Source organism: Sinohyriopsis cumingii, chromosome 1, assembly GCF_028554795.1.
Source record: "Sinohyriopsis cumingii isolate HCF-2022 chromosome 1, ASM2855479v2, whole genome shotgun sequence".
Classification (NCBI taxonomy): Eukaryota; Metazoa; Mollusca; class Bivalvia; order Unionida; family Unionidae; genus Sinohyriopsis; species Sinohyriopsis cumingii.
The window spans coordinates 48487615-48504530 of NC_142961.1; the positions used below are offsets into that span (position 1 = coordinate 48487615).

The 16916-nt window shown below is 35.1% G+C and overlaps 1 protein-coding gene across 2 annotated transcripts in view; it reads right to left on the minus strand.

Annotated features, from left to right (window-relative positions):
* Nucleotides 1-7895: 7895 nt before the first annotated feature.
* The window catches only part of LOC149806827 (stimulated by retinoic acid gene 6 protein-like), a 128036-nt gene continuing 119015 nt past the window's right edge, over nucleotides 7896-16916 (minus strand). For both annotated transcript variants that reach the window (XM_089958193.1, XM_089958186.1), the window contains 3 exons: nucleotides 12367-12530; nucleotides 11767-11955; nucleotides 7896-10754 (listed from right to left, as the gene is read on the minus strand). In XM_089958193.1, the coding sequence (XP_089814319.1) occupies nucleotides 10507-10754; nucleotides 11767-11955; nucleotides 12367-12530 (601 nt within the window). In that variant the 3' untranslated portion in view covers nucleotides 7896-10506. The remainder of the gene's footprint in view (nucleotides 10755-11766; nucleotides 11956-12366; nucleotides 12531-16916) is intronic.

A 16916-nucleotide genomic window follows, 5' to 3' on the forward strand; every position in this document is an offset into this window, starting at 1 on the left:
CACCCCCGATTATTTGCGATTTCGTACCCATTTGTTTCACCACTGGTGTCAAGACGGACGGCCTGTCCTGTACATATCTCCATCGTCGATTTAATAAAAAAATCTATAAAAACCTCGGGCACTTTGGGTCTGTTTCACACATCGTCAACATGACGTCCCTTCAGTCTCATCTTCCCGTCAAATTGATTCGTGCCTTGTATGGCATCAGTCGCGAAAAAAATCCACAAATACGTGTTCGTGTCTTAGAAGCCAGTCTCGAAGAAGTCTTACGATGGTTTACGGTGACAGCACGTCAATTACTGCAAGGCATCATTCAGATTCCTCATAAAAAAACGCTTGTTTGATAGAAATAAAGTATCCTTGACACAACTGGCCGATCGCCGCATCGACACTCAAACCAAAAAGCAAATCATTTTGAAACCTGGAGGTAGCGGTTCTATAGGAGGTGTCATCATTCGCTCCCTCTTAGAATGGGATCCTAATGCCCCAAAAGTTCTCCCCAAGAAAAAATCCACTCCCAAAAAAGCCAAACTAAGTCCTATAGAAGAAAACGAGCAGCGGTGTCAAGACCAGGTCACAACCCCAGAAAAAGAAAAGTCCACAGAAAATGAAAAAGAAAAGTTCCCAGAAAAAGAAAAGCTTGCAGAAAGCAGCTTCTACCCGCAAGAGAGACACTTCGGCCAGGACGCAAACTTACATTCGCAAACGACGACCTGCAACAACGACGTTTCCGGTAGCCTCATGTTTTCCACTTCTCCGGTGCTGGTGATGCCTACGAAACCCAGTTTGACACCCGTTCTTCCTCAGTAGATTCTGCTACGAACGCTCACGAGGAAGGTGGAAACACCTATCACGTTCACCGCGAATTTGTACATCCTCATTATTTACCCGTCAGTAAGTCGTATTTTGACACTGTCAACATTGCTGTAAAAGGAGATCTAGGCCAAAATATTCCATTTTCGAAAAACGATTCTCTTACGAATCGTAAGTCATGTATCCAGTGTACCGATGCGTCGCTCGACAGCGAGGACATGGTTTAGGAGATATGTTGAAATCGGCCTTTCGTTCAGTGGCCCTAGTTTTTGATCATTAATATGATCGATCACAAGACCCTTTTCGACTAATCCATGAAAACACTCGTAAGCAAATTTAAGAGAGATACATTTTATTCCCCCCCCCCCGCATTGAATCTGAGATAACCAGTATTAGTGACATTACCAACTCTTTTTTTAAATCTTTAATTCCTGCTGATACAATCACGAGATGCTTCATAATCTTGATGATGGGATGTTTTACAAATTTATTTTGTTCCATTTTGTATGACAATATTATTTGCCTAAATAATTAAACTGATAATCTGGCTTTAATAGTCTTCAGCGTTATTATGGGAGATTCTTTGGGGTAATATTTTATATCATAATATCGTTTCAGAGCTCTGTATTTTTACCAATACATTGCACACACAACTGCGTTTCTCCTCTAACACCAACATCACACTTCAAACTTAGTTTTGGTTCTAGACTCACCGTTCGTGCGCTTTGTAGTTGACGTCCACAGACTTCGTTGACGCAGGCTTTGTTACAGGGAGTTGTAGAACCTTTAATTAACCTTCTACAGCTATTCTTTGTTTGAATCATCATATATATATATATATATATATATATATATATATATATATATATATATATATATATATATATATATATATATATATATATATATATATATATATATATATATATATATGAATATATATTTGTCTTAATTATAATATGGAACAGTTTGAGAGATTCTCTAAAATCGAACCTTCTGTATGTAGACAGAAGAACCCATGCCTTGCGGAGGCGAGCTCTGGTTGATCCGCGACGAAAACTGTGATTAAAAGTATCTATGACGCCAAGAAAAAGTGGTGCGATGATGGTGCATCTCATGTGTTGTCAACATTCAGAATTACGTGCAATACCGAAGGTGTTATCGATGCTACAATAAATGACCAACGAGCAGCGAACATTATTAATTATCTCGACAATCAAAGATATTTTTTTAGCATAGAATTTATTGTAACGGTAGATACCGCGGAAGACGATACTCGGATTATCCGGTACAAACATGAACATGTCCGTCTTCACACTGGAAATATTGTTACGTTAAATAAAAATTCTAAACCAGGTATGTTCACTGGTATTGATAAACCGTTACGTTAAATAAAAATTCTAAACCAGTTATGTTGACTGGTATTGATAAACCGTATTATGAACGAGCGTATCCTGTGATTCCAGTCATTTATGCGATATATCCGAAAAATGATAATCCCAGCGTTAATGATCTCAAACCAATGAAATTTTAGAAAATAAATTGTGTAGCCGAACTAGTTACAGAACACTTTACAAAAGCGATACGTGGAAATAAACTAACAGATCTACGACATGAGAAAATAAACAAATGGGCTGGATCAGTCAAAGATAAAGGAGCTACAATAAATGATGAAGCTAATTTAGAAAAAAACACTAAAGTTCCCAATAATGGTAAAAACAATAACTGGAGAAATATGATGTGAGCCAAAATATTTATAGAAAGGAGCTCCGATAAATATTATTGATCATCATGCGCATGCGTGGACATCCGAGGTGACACTATTTCCACAAGATCGAACTGTCAAGTTCTATACCGGTGATATTTATGATTTTATCAGATATATCAGTAAAATCGATCCAGTATCCGTGTGGCTGTTTCAAAGTTCCGATGATGGAAATTATGATCAATGTTTACGGCCTATTGGAGATATTTATCGTACATAATGTCTCCACGAAGAAATGAAAAATCTTGAGTTGAAATATACCCATGACGATACTGAACAATTACTAAGTAATTGTTTTACAATTTCGTAGTTGCTGCTCATTTTGCTCCGAAGGAAAATTTATGGAAATCAAAACTATTAGAATTTCTTAAAGATGTTCAGCGCAGTTGTGTTCAATACGGGCATGGCGGATTATGGAATACCAGATATAATTATAAAGATGTTATCTCGGCTGATATGGTTGCATATTATCCTGGAAGTTTTCTCGGAATGAGAGAATGTTTTGAGCATATAAAGAGATTCGGTACTCCAACACAAGAGATGACCAGAGTTGCGATAAACGGACCATTACCAGATTTTGACGTAACTTGATTCGCTTGTATCGAGTCATTTAAGTTTGCTGAAAGTCTTCATCCGATTTGTTATTTCTGGTTTGGCAAACACTTTTCAGAGAAAATGTGGGCACCAATAGTTTTATTACGATATACGGTTTATGTAAAAATACTACTATTGTTAACAGTAAGTAAAGCAATGATATCATATAGTCCGCATAAACAAGTTTAGTTACCGCAGCAAAATAAATATTCTGATGATAACAATCCTGGTTTTACTGATCTTGAGAATAAAATAGCAAAAGATCTTGGCAGAAACATAAATGGTAAATTTACGCAAGGAGGATCATATGATTATAAAAGACATTGTACAAGATCAATTATAGATGATGCTGAACTCGATTTTATAATTGCCGATATAACAGAGAGAAACACATTTATAAGTCTAAGTAATGTTAATTGATCGGACCTAACTAAATTAGGTACAATTGCGAGTTACTGTGATGTTAAGTCACCGCAGTTTACTCATTTAAGATCTTCGACGTTATCCTACGTTTCGACAAATCTGGCATCGATGATAAATAAATTTCCTGATGCTGCTGTTAGAGTCGCCACAGATTCGTTTTATATCAAGGAAAAAATACAGGATTGCTAGAACAACTACATATAAGCGCTAATGCATCATGGGGTGAATGGAGAATACAACAAGAAAAGATGCTTGGTTATTCTGAATCTGCCGACGTTGAAATCAAAGATATTTATTTTGGTCACATACGCGAAAATGTGATGCTGACCTGTCTTGAGAGTACTGGACGTTGAGGCGCAAGTTCACAAAGGCGAACATGGTTGTAATTGAGTATCTTCAGGAATTACTTGTACTTGTTCATGTGCAAATCCACGCTAAGGAGCAATTGAATATATTCTGTACATTACAAATCAACCCATGGATCTTACCACGCTGGAACTTTTATGTGTTGTCACACTCCAAATAGGATCAGTCGCTCTTTTGTTTACCACCTTCAAGTTCACTAGGTTCATATAAATTCTTCACAGTCACATTACCTGGTACTGGTTGTTTTGAAAAGTCATGTCGCTGTATTGGTATATGTCATTTGTGATCACATTGGTAGGTTTCATAGAAATCGCACGAGTAATTTCATTATTTAACGCAGCTATGACACTTTGTAGTCTTGCAACCCATTCACAAGAACTCTTGTCTTTCTGAATTATGTCCTTTGCATATTGATATCCAAACAATATCTCAGCAAGTGTTCGATTAATCGTTCAACAATTGCCTGATCGCGATGACTTGCGGTATGTCCTCGTCTGATTTTGATGTTATGTTTTTCATCAGAGATGATACTTCAACAAGATATTTAAATTGCCAAATTAACAATCCTATATTCTAAATATTTCATGGAGTGAAAATAGATCATAAATTTCATTGGCGTCAGTATACGCAAATAACAATGTAATCATGACATTCGAAATTATGTATAATGCTTACGTAGCAAAAAGGTAAATATGACCGTTTCCGGTTAAAGACGATTCCAGTTCATACCCAAAAAGATGTAAATTATGTTCACTTTAATTTGTTATTTTAAGAAAGTTGGGAAGAATATTTAAATAACTGTTGATACTTTCTGTGCGAATAATTAAAATACACAGCAGAACATAATCGACAAACCGCTGACATCGCGTGGGATCCAATACAAATTTCCTACTTCAGTGCTATATAAGATAGCAAAAAGCAGAGAGATCACGTATGCGTTAAGTACTGACTATTTCAATAACGGCTGCTGTTTTTAAGAAATTTATTGCACATACCTTTAATGGCAATTATTCACTTTATTTGGATTCTTCTACAATCTCTGGAAGGTCATTATTGTCACGCCATGTGAAAAACATACGGCAACAAACAATGTTTAAGTACCATGATACCTTTGGACGAGGTAAGTGTAAAGGTGTAATCCAGTACAAACCGGATCGAATGTCGCGTGCTTTGGTGTCACAATGACAAAACTTCGTGCTACCTTAAATTGTGCCGATTAGGCCCGACATGCTGTGATAATCATCCAAAATTATGACCTGTAAGTTTCCTAATAACGGTTAAGGTACAGATCATTCAGTAATCAGGATGGAATGGACTTTGACTAAAATATATTAGTATTAAATTGAGGAACTACAATTTATATTTAATTTGAGATGAGTAAATGCTGCTACATTACCACATGTGATGAGTACATGCATTGCTCACACAAGGAAAACAGATTGATTGCTTCGAATGATTTAACGAATCTCTTTATTTTGTGGGTGAAGATGGTGGGTTTTCACTCACTGAACGAAACATGGACGCTATACACTCGTTTTCAGCAAATATTTTCTATATTATATTTTATGCCTATCAGTAGTATGGACCGGTTTTTCCCTCAGCTGTGACCCATATGTAAAGTATCTTTCTATTTTCGAACCTTTATGTTTATACAGTAATTGCACATTTTGCGCCATTTAAATCTGGAATACATTTATTAAGCACAGATGCTTCATGCCTATGATATATTATTTTAAAAATATTTTGCCATGTTATACTCATACACCCTCATTCACACATAAATCGTATATAGCTTTAGTCAGAAATTACTAGAAACTAGCTTGAATGCAGATCTAAATGAAATATTTAAGACATTGTTTATAAGTAACTATGACGATAAGTTTGATAATTAGTTATTGCCCTCTACAAGCAGAATCAACAGATATATCTGTAATAGTCTGCAGTCAATAATGACCCATAAACTACCCTAATTGCAAAACCTAGAAGTATATGCCACAAAAAGGTAATTTTGGTAATCTGTTGTTTGATTGTCAAGACAGTTACATACACACCATTGCTGAACTGTGAGATTAAACTTGTTTGCAAGACCCAACGTGACTGGAAGTATGACAAAAAGACGGACAGGCAGCAATACTACTTTATTTCCCTACTGTATTCATGGCGAGTCATACTCTATTTTATTACCGGTTTTTCGGCAACTTTACATAGGCAGCCAGGCAGTATAAGAAGCACCTTATCAAAGTTCGAGTTACTAATAAAAAATACAACGATGTATTTCTTCTTTTCACAACGGATTCTTTACCAGAACGTCTTAGAATACCGTTTAAGTTTGTAATGAATGGATAAACTTGAAATTTGCAGAAAATAAGGATAAAGGAGGAATGATAAGAAGTGGGATGATTCAGTTTCCGCTATAACGAAGATTTGTAGGTGATGGTCAGTATTGTTCAGCCTCTTCAGCGATCAGTAGACTGACAAATCAAACTTATATCTCCCTCATTATTAAATACACGTGTTACCTTAACTACATATTCGGAATCAAGATACAGATAAGATTGCTTTGTTAGTATATTCTAAAGAATTAGAGTCCATATGAAATTTCAAACACATCACGAAATTCCATCCTTTTCTGCTTTCACTGTTAGTTTAATAAAACATATTTCTTCACTGGAATTCCTCTGACTGTGTAGCGTTAAATTTCTTCATTGGTTGAGTTCTTCTCCTTCATCTTATTGGTCTGATTCTTCTTGTTTTGCAGCGGTTAATTTCGCATCGGAATAGCGTCTTCTATATCTTATTCTGAGTCGGAAAATAGTTTCGTTGATCCTCTTTTTCATTTTGGGGGACTCTCTAAACACTGGTGTCCTTTTTGTTGACAAATACATCAGGTTGTCCTTACGTTTTCCTCTGGACCTCATTTCTCGTTTTGCAGACATTTCTTTTCTTTGACGTTGTAGACATTTTATAGCCAACGGACCTTTCTCTTCGTAGATATAACAGGTGTCTTCACATTTATCTAGAAGTCTTGTTGGAGGTGTGTTTCGAATGATTCTCTGTAACTCTCTGACGACAGTTCGATCCATTGTCGCTCTTTTCCATTTTGACAGATTCAAACAGAATGATTGTATTCCATTTAATCGACGACATCGTGTTACTTAAGTGACTGAGGTCTAACTCGGGTGTAAAATACGTACCTACATTTACTGTAGCTGTAGTTATTGTTGAACCTCGGCTCTAAGTCGGATCCAACTACACACTGAACAAGCCTGGATCTTTAGATCTAGATATATGCAATTTATTAGGTATACTCAATATAACAAACAAAAAATAACCTGATCTGCTGGCATATCAGTGTCTGTATTGCTTATAATTTGACTCGACTTATGCGTAAGTAAATTATCCAGTTCTGATTGCAAACGTATACGTTTCTTTAAATCAAGATGAAAATAAATTCCACTATAGAAGTGATCATAATATATTGTGGACATTTGTGCACCATCTTCACGATTTGTATAGTAAAACATTAATCATCATGTGCATACAAGGTCTTTAAGTAAATTCACTCTTTTTCAAACGAACTAAGTGTTTGACTTCGTTTCTTGAAGAATGATTTTTGTTTTACCTTTCAGCCCCAATCACACATTTCGGAATGTATCATAATAGATAGATACAAAAAATAAAATGCTTTTAAACTGACTGTCCATTGCACATTTTGCAACCCCAGGTGTTGTAATGTAAAGTAATATCTGTATTTATCTATACAACTCATACAAAATGCATACTGCTAATGTAATAAAAGGACATAAGTAACATAATAAGAATTAATTATCCACATGTTTATCTTAGTTGCCTTCGCTTCTTTCCGTAAAAAACCCACTGAAGATTAATACATCATCATGTGAAGTTTGAGAAGTCAGTAGAGTAGAAGTCAAGATTTAAGAGTTAAGATTGTTTATTTGGCAATTTAAAATTATATATATCCATAAACTGTAGCATATATATGCATATTGTGTTAGTACTCAATATTACGCATATGTTTTGTATAAAATATATGCTAGAACAATACTGCAACTCTGTCAATAACAAAAGGATTCTTCGTCGGCATAAAGCCATAAGACTTTTCATGAGATATATAAGTATATTTATTTTTATCGAAATATTTTTCTTAAGATCTTTATAATTTTTATCTGATACTCATCTGCTACAAGCAACAAAGTACAATGATAATTAAAACATTACAAAGAAGATATAAATTAGTAGCATCATTATGTATACATTCTCTTTTAAGAGTTTATAAGCACGAACATTTTAGTTACAAAAGATGTTGTGCACATAAAAAAAACTTGTATTATGGAAAGATATTTCTCAAAATGAAACAGTAAATTATACATTTAGAGCAAATTTGAATTGAAAGTGGTTAAACCAAGTTCCCAGTGTAAACATTTTGAAGCAAGACCCATCCACAATTAGAGGTTTTTAGCATTAACACCTGTTGACTCCTGTTGCTATCTACTTCTATATGACATATTTTAGAGTAAGTATGTCATTTGTATTAGAAAATTCGCACCGAAGCCAAGCTTATTCTTCATGAATAATACAATTACGTGAATCTCATTCACACAAACGTTTGTTTAAAATAGAGGCAAAGATGTCTTCACAATAACCAACGATCAACCCACAGAGTTAGTATGGTCGTCCAAAGAGTCTTTTCATGCAATTGCCATATTAAACATTCTCCTTATGAACCAAGAAAACTTCAAGCATTACAACTTAATAAAAGTAAATATCTGTTCTACTTGGACCCAAGTACTGACAAATCTGAGACTCATTAACAACTGTACACTTTCCTAGTACGAGTAATGTATAGGTTCAATTATATACTGATGTATATCCAAAATACGATTCCTCCCGTTCACTATCATCAACAACGCCTTCTAAATATATTAGGTTCTTGAAATATTTTACCACACAGAGCAATATATGTAATATTTGCTAAATAAGCAGTCTTGGAACGAAACCTAAGCTTTCAAAAACTTATTGTTCTTATGTCTCCAACAGAAGAAGCAAACCCTTTTCTCATCTATATATTTCCTTCCTTATTTAATAAAAACATCCGAATTGCGTTTTTCCCGATGAACGTACAAACAAAAGATCAACATAAAGGCTCATCCTAAAATTACGCAATAACTTTTACTATTGTAACTCGGTATCTCAAAGCACATATTAAGACGATCTTGCTATGGAAGGAATATTTATGGACTTTACAAAATCGGCAAATAATAAAACAAATTTAGTAATGAACCTACAACCTGATCAATATTTTGATTAGTCCATGCAGATGTATTCTGAATTACCAGTAGACACAAACAACTCATTAAACTAATCTTCAAAATCCATTTTAACTGTTCGGAAAGACGCATCCTCCATAACATTAGTATTGACCATTGAATTATTACAATGAAAGCTTAAGAGCATTTCAACAGAAAATGTACGTACTATTCCTATTTTTGAATTTGTAAGTATGATATAACTGGAAAAGCAATGAATAAGCAACCATGTAATCTACAATGCTCACAGTTGTACAAGATAAGCGTACAAACGGTTTTTAAAAATACATAATGAAAACTGCAATTTAAAACTTCCATTCCAAATGTTCAAGACATTTGTGCAAAACGTTTAGATGAAGCAATATATACCCACATTATTTACAATTTTTTTAAAACTGAATACAGCAATACCTTTTAATAATGAATGTGTCTCACGATATTAGTTTTGTCAGCTAGCCAATCACGATTCTTAGGGCTCTGTGTCAGCCATTTTCGGAATCAAAAATATGCCTAATGCCTAATAAATATGAATGAGATATCATTTTATTTATAAAAAGATGGTGTCCACGAAGGTAAATATTTAAAACTACTGTACGCAGGAAATACATCATATTATTCAATCATCTTATTGGAAAATTTGAGTGCATTCTCATTCGGATTTACGCAAAAATGTGTCAACACTAAATTCGTCACTACAAATAACTTATACCAGTTGATTATCTGAATACACGTACCAAGTAATTATACGACTTTACGGTTATGCTGGAATAGTAATACAATACATTTAAATACTCACATTATAATTTCACCATAATTTGATGGATTGTCATCCTCAATACCATACACTTGCTGATCAGATGCTTTTTAGATATGTATAATGAATACATTAGATTAAACAAATATATATGAAAATATGAAACAAAGTTACCTCTTTTTTCGAGCTTCTTCCTGTCATTATTAAGCTGACTTTGATATTTGCAAGAAGTTTAAATTAGTCGTTATTAACGAATTAACCGATATTTCATAATGTGAAGATAATTTTATCATATACCTCTCTAATTTATAAAAATAGTTTCTTAGAAGATATAATTTCTGCATGTATAATCCAGGAGTATCATCCGGACATCGATAGGAATGGTTCCAATATTTATCACATCCGCATTGGTAATAGCGCATGCAGTTTATATAACAATAGTAATCGAGTCCATCATAGTGAAATTAAAATTTTATAAGCGCTTTAAAGCCAAAATAAAGGAACGCAATTGTTATCAAAACGACCGTCATTCCAATGTATATAAACAGTGTTGACGCGATACTTCGCTGAACTCTGTCAATTACGTCTGCACGAACGTTTGATGCCTCTATCAGAACTATGCCTGGCAGAGCATGCTTCCTCGTTCCGATGATGGCAGGATTCTTCATTAAGGTATAAGCAACCAGCCATTTGTTTCTTGGCCTTGAGTGACCTAGTATTCACAAAACATAATTGATAATCGATCATTTGAACATTATATATTATCAGAATAGAAGATCAGGTTTGTATAAACAATTCTTATTTTTGCTTCGATATAACTATTTAACATTCAGATCTTTAATTGGATCAGTCAGTTATTGCGACTGTTATTGCGACAAGTAGGTACCAGAATCGACTGAACAATCAAAAGGAATTTGCATCGATATGATTTCATTTGAGACACAGCTTTAGTGAAATTTCAGCACTTTTGATTGAATACAGGACCTTTATCTATGCTAAACCCTGCCTGGAAACGGACGGGTTTAGAAGGCAGTTCAACTTCCTACCAATTTTTAAATAAATGGATCTCGTGCCTTCTAAGACATCAACAATGTGCAATAATTAACATTATGTCCCCTTCAGAAGTAAATTGCAAATGATGAAAATCTAATTTTATTGTAATATTTGAAAGAGTGTGAGTATTAAAAAGTGCAGTGTACTAATTGATAAGATCAAAGCAAAGAAAAATAAAAGAAGCAACGAAACAATTCAATGCACCATTAAAGGAGTTAAAGATTGTTACCCTTATTGAGCCGTAAAGGTAAAAGGGAAACAAGCTTCTGTGATGTTTCGAACGTTATGTATGGGATCATAATATTAAAAAATTTAATTTCTCTAATATTTTTGCAGTATTTCTGGGGTAAAGGGGATTACATACAAACAGAAGACGATGACAGACGCACACTGAAGTTGTTGAAATATTGTGAGTCCATCTTCAAGATCTTGTAGGTGACGATGACAAATCCAAAACCGTCTGGCAATAATTATGGTGGGGAGGGCGTTGAGTTCCTTAAATAACCAATATCCATTGGCTAGGAGTTGCGTTAGCATGGCGGGAAAAAGACACGTACCGAGACATGTTCGAAATGTACCGCGTATTGTGATTAATGCTTCTCATTGCTTTATTTATCAGGCGCCTGTTGAATATAAGAAAAGACATTTAAGTATCATTATATAATGCATACCTTGATATGGTCGCTGAGAAGATTGCGCTCCAAGTGTACTGTAATTGAAGTTTTGGATGGTTGTGTTCGCGTTGCTCCTTTGATCGTGCTTTTCTGCAGCAGTCTTCAGAAGAATCGAACAGAACACTCTCATTATGGGGTTATTGTGCGTGAAGTCCACCATCAACATGCCGACATAATTCATATAACCTTAAACATGTAAGAAAAAGTATTATATGCATAAATGAAAAGCCATTTAAGGTTACGTGCAAAATACTATTAGCTGCTTAAAAATTAAATACTGGAAAATTACAGATATAAAATTCACAATGAACGCACAATTTTAGTTCCTTTTAATGTTTTCTTATCAAGGTATGCATCCATCCATCCATACATCCATCCATACACGCATTCATACATACATACTTACATATATAAATATATACATACATACATACATATACATGCATACATACATACATACATACATACATACATACATACATACATACATACATACATACATACATACATACATACATACATACATACATACATACATACATGCATACATACATACATACATACATACATACATACATCATCTGTAATTTTACTTACATTTATCGTCACTTTCAAATCCCTTTGGAAACATCGATCTGTCCATCCTGGGTACGAGCAAAATTCCTAGGATTATGGTACTGATTAGGCGTCTCAGGAAGACAATAACTCCAATACCCAGATTGACAAACAGCATGAAGAACTTGAATAAATCGTGGGCTTTTCTAAACGACAGACGAAACGTTTACATGTAGATATCAGTTCCATATCTGAAGTCGAAGCTTAAAACAATAATAGAAAACAAATGGTCTGTAGTATGGTCGCCCTATGCAACCAAAGAAATTATCATAATAACCTACATCTGAGTGGAAAAGATTATTCTATGGGAGTTAGAAAGTTTTAACAATGTTCTGCGTTTTCTTATATTGTAACGTGTCGAGATCACAAAATATTTCATGAATTAAAACAGTCAGAAATTACTAGATTTCATGTAATCACTAACTGAAATTTATCTTTACTGTCGTTAAGGCTGATAAAGGTATTCATGTCCGAATTATAATTTAATTATTAATTTGAGTGATTTGGTTTGTTTTCTTACGTCATTGTTGTTTTAATCATTTATTCACAATTTCCATGTAAACGTTTCTAAACATGAACTTTTTAAAAATTCGATGCTACTTCCGGCAACCACTCAGTTCTTGATACAACCATGTTATTAAGTAATTGAAAGTCCTTCTATCAGTTTACAAACGCTATTGTCCTCAGTTCTTGAATCAACCATGATATTAACGTTATTTAAAGTCGTTCTCTCAGCTTACAAACGCTATTTTCCTCAATTCTTGACACAACCATGCTATTAAGGTAATTGCAAATCTTTAGCTCAGTTTACAAACGTTATTGTCCTCAATTCTTGATACAACCATGCTATTAAGGTAATTGAAAGCCGTTCACTCAGTTTACAAACGCTATTGTCTTTATGGAAATTTCCCGTTCCGTACTAGTGTATGTAAAAGGACATTTTTGAAGCATTAGAAAACTAACAGATTTAGAGAACAAAAAATAAAAATATTGTCTTTCTAATTTCAATCAGTCAACATAAAAGCTACAGATTGCTTTTTAAATACTGCAATGGGCTTTGTTATGGTTTGAAACAAAATCTATTGAGCTAAATCTGGTGAATTAGAACTCGGTAAACACCTAGCGTCTCGATTCCATGCTTTCACCTATATTCCATTTTACTTGCAACATACATGAATGTATTTATGTATGTGTTTGTGTGTTTGTGTGTGTATGTATGTATGTGTGTGACCATGTGTGTGTGCATGTATGTATGTATGTATGTGTCTATGTATCTATGTATGTTTGTATCTATGCATGTATGTATGTAATGGTTTCCTTCTGAGTGGCACTTTCAAAGCATCATTTTGTTACAAATCTATGGTCTTAAAACTAAGTAACAAAACGAAATAAAACAAAGAAGTGTTTGTAAAACGAAAAGCAAAACAAATAATTCTCTAAGTTATTAAATACAGCTTTATGGAAAACTTACAGTATTGCGGATTAAATCCAAAATATCCTATATATTCTATCACAAGTCCACATAATAGAGTGAGTGCTATGAATGAATTCCAAGTCATGAAAGTGCAGAGGTACTAATATCCTTCAGTATACATACATACATACAACCATAGTGAAGACATTCGATAAACGTCAACAGTTATGATTCTTATAATCACATCGGTGTTACAACGATCTGGCCACTCCAGAGTTAAATCAGATATTTTCCGTAATGCGCATTTGGATATTGCGCTAAGTCGTGATATCGATAGTTATAAAACCACTACACGGTTGATTCACATCGGTGCTAGTTCAATCCTGAACAATAGCTACAACAGCGCCATCAGTAATGACATCGATAGAGGCATTTAAACGATTCTTGAAACCTTGGAAAAATACACCAATGCAGGTTTAAAACACACATATCACCATATCATCCAGTTCATGGATCCAGTTACATACGAACTCCAGAGTAGGTTTCGTCATGGTCAGTAATAATGTAAAAAAAGAGTGTCGACCGGCAGCACATGGGTAAACTTATTTTTGAAAAATTTCCTGTAATGTTTCAAGACCTGCACGGATATGATTTTCACCTAATAATACAGGCAGTAGGATTGGCGTCAACGGCACCAATACGGATTATTGCAAGCAACATATAAAATTGCATGACGTTTTGGTTGGAACAATTATAGTTTATCGATTCGAAACAGTTTCTGAAAACTCAAAATTGTCCGTCTGTATTGTACCACTAACAGTGACCCGTTCATCAGAGAAGGTGTGTATATATACGAGTATATGAGCGATTGGGACAAGTTTGCCGGAACTCAGTTGTCAATAACGGAAGACTGTTAATCGTCGCTGGCACGTGAAGGTGGTTCCGCCAACGACTACGAGCACGCAAACAAGTTTGGTCTATATTCGAATGCAAAACATTGGGTGACTATCACGATCTGCAGCTGCGCACATATATGTTCTTCCTCGGTAATGTGTCTGAACAAGTTTGTAACACTACCATGCTCGTGAACATTATCGATCTCTCCCATTATATTTCATTTGCTGGAATGGCTTGGGAAGCGTTGTTGTCATAAAACGAAAATCGAGGTAATGACTAAAATCTGTTTGTTGAGAGCTCACTTTGTGGAGGGCTTGATATGGGAAATCACATATATCCTCCGGCAACCAAAACCTGGACGGTATGACCCAACCGCTCATAGCAGTTACATCATATATCTGTATTGCAACAACCATTATGGCTGAGCAATGATAAAACCGTTACTTGGGGAATTTCGGTGGATTGATCCCACGTAATCTTCTCACACACGTACGCGCCAGAAGCATTTCCGCTGCCTGGTGTGTGGTTGTCTCCGTATCAGTGCGCAATCGTAAATTAATTTGGTGGTAAATTTACTGACTGCACCAAACTTGTTTCAAGTCTTCCGAAGAAATACAATTATATACTACAAGTGAGAAACCTGTAGTTGTATTGGCGACTTGGAATGACTATTACCATGATATATCTAGTCCTTGGGTTATGGCAGCACGACTTAAAGGCTCTTATATCATAATGAAAACGGATCTGAGAAATAAAGCCACGAATGACCTTAAAAAAGGTTTAATTAAACTCATGAACAATCCCAGATGCGGCAAAAACATAAAGAATATGCACAAACGGATTTCAGTCAAAATGGTCCGTGATAGTGAACGAGATAAGCTTCTAAAGCTTACCGCTGTCCCAGGTTTTTAAATCTCGGAAGATCTTTAATGGTGTGATTGTTGCTGATCTCAGTAAAACCAAACACAACTGAAACTGATAAAACCTATTTACGATGGATCGTCCGTGCTGGATATGTCGAAGCTGCTAATGTTGAGTTCAATTAAACAAGATCAAATAGATGTGCCTTGATTGTGTCGAGATACCCTACACCGAGACTAATTCGCTGCTGACGCATATCACCACCAATAACATGTACGCAAACATCACTGAGTCAAGTTTAGCAAATTAATTTGATAACAGCGATTATGCGAAAGAGAATGTTTTGTTTATTAAAATCAAGAAACAGCAGAGCAACAAAATCCGATAAATTCTATACAAGGATCCACTTTCAGCAATCGTGGCGGTGTTAATGGTAAACGCTCATAGACATCTTCGAGTGTATCCGCGACGTTTGCAGAATCTACTGACATTAACGGCTCAGCTTCTTTGCATTTGCTGGCAATATTGACAGTGGTTAGCGCGTACTTGTAAATGTGCAATCGACCATGTGGACCATATGCACGGTTACGTGCAAGAAACAATAGACCAGCCTAATGAACTTCATTTGGTATTTGTACATCAAACCAACAACGTGAAATCTTTCTTGGCACTGGTAGGTAGATTTGCCACAGCGTTTGTTTGGCCAACCATGCTCGAGCAATTCCATGAGTTGTCTTAGCCGCGCTCCCTAACGTTTCCTTTGCGGCTTTACCTCTCCAATATCGACGCAGACTGTAGTATGTTTTTGAAAATCTCTGGTTATTTTGTATCCATCATTTTTGGATTAACATATTTTACTTTTAATGAGTTGAAGTTTGTCCAAGGGAGACAGAGCCGCCTTATGCAGTCTTGTCTTTCATATCTCTCTCTTTGATGATCTTTCTTTCGATTCGTTCCTCAGCACCCGGTTTCGCAATAACATTTTAGACATGAAGGAGATCCATATTGGCACGCTTACGTGTACGGATATATTTTGATACTTGGTATGCAATATCATATTGGTAACACGCAGACTCAACACAGTTTATATGTGCTTCACCATGGTTTGACTGTTTGTTAGAATCAAGTAGTATATTTTTCTATGTACCAGATACACAGTACATGTATCCAGGGATGTTTTTTCACCGAGATCTTTGCACCATGGTGCTTCTGGTAGCTTTCTTAATTAAAACATGATATCACCGCCAACCTCTTTTTGTTTTAATGACTGAAATTATTTGCCCCACATCGAACACAAATTTCAGAAATCACTGCTCATCCATTACGTGTTTGAGCTAGAGTGGCATTTCCAGTACTTGCT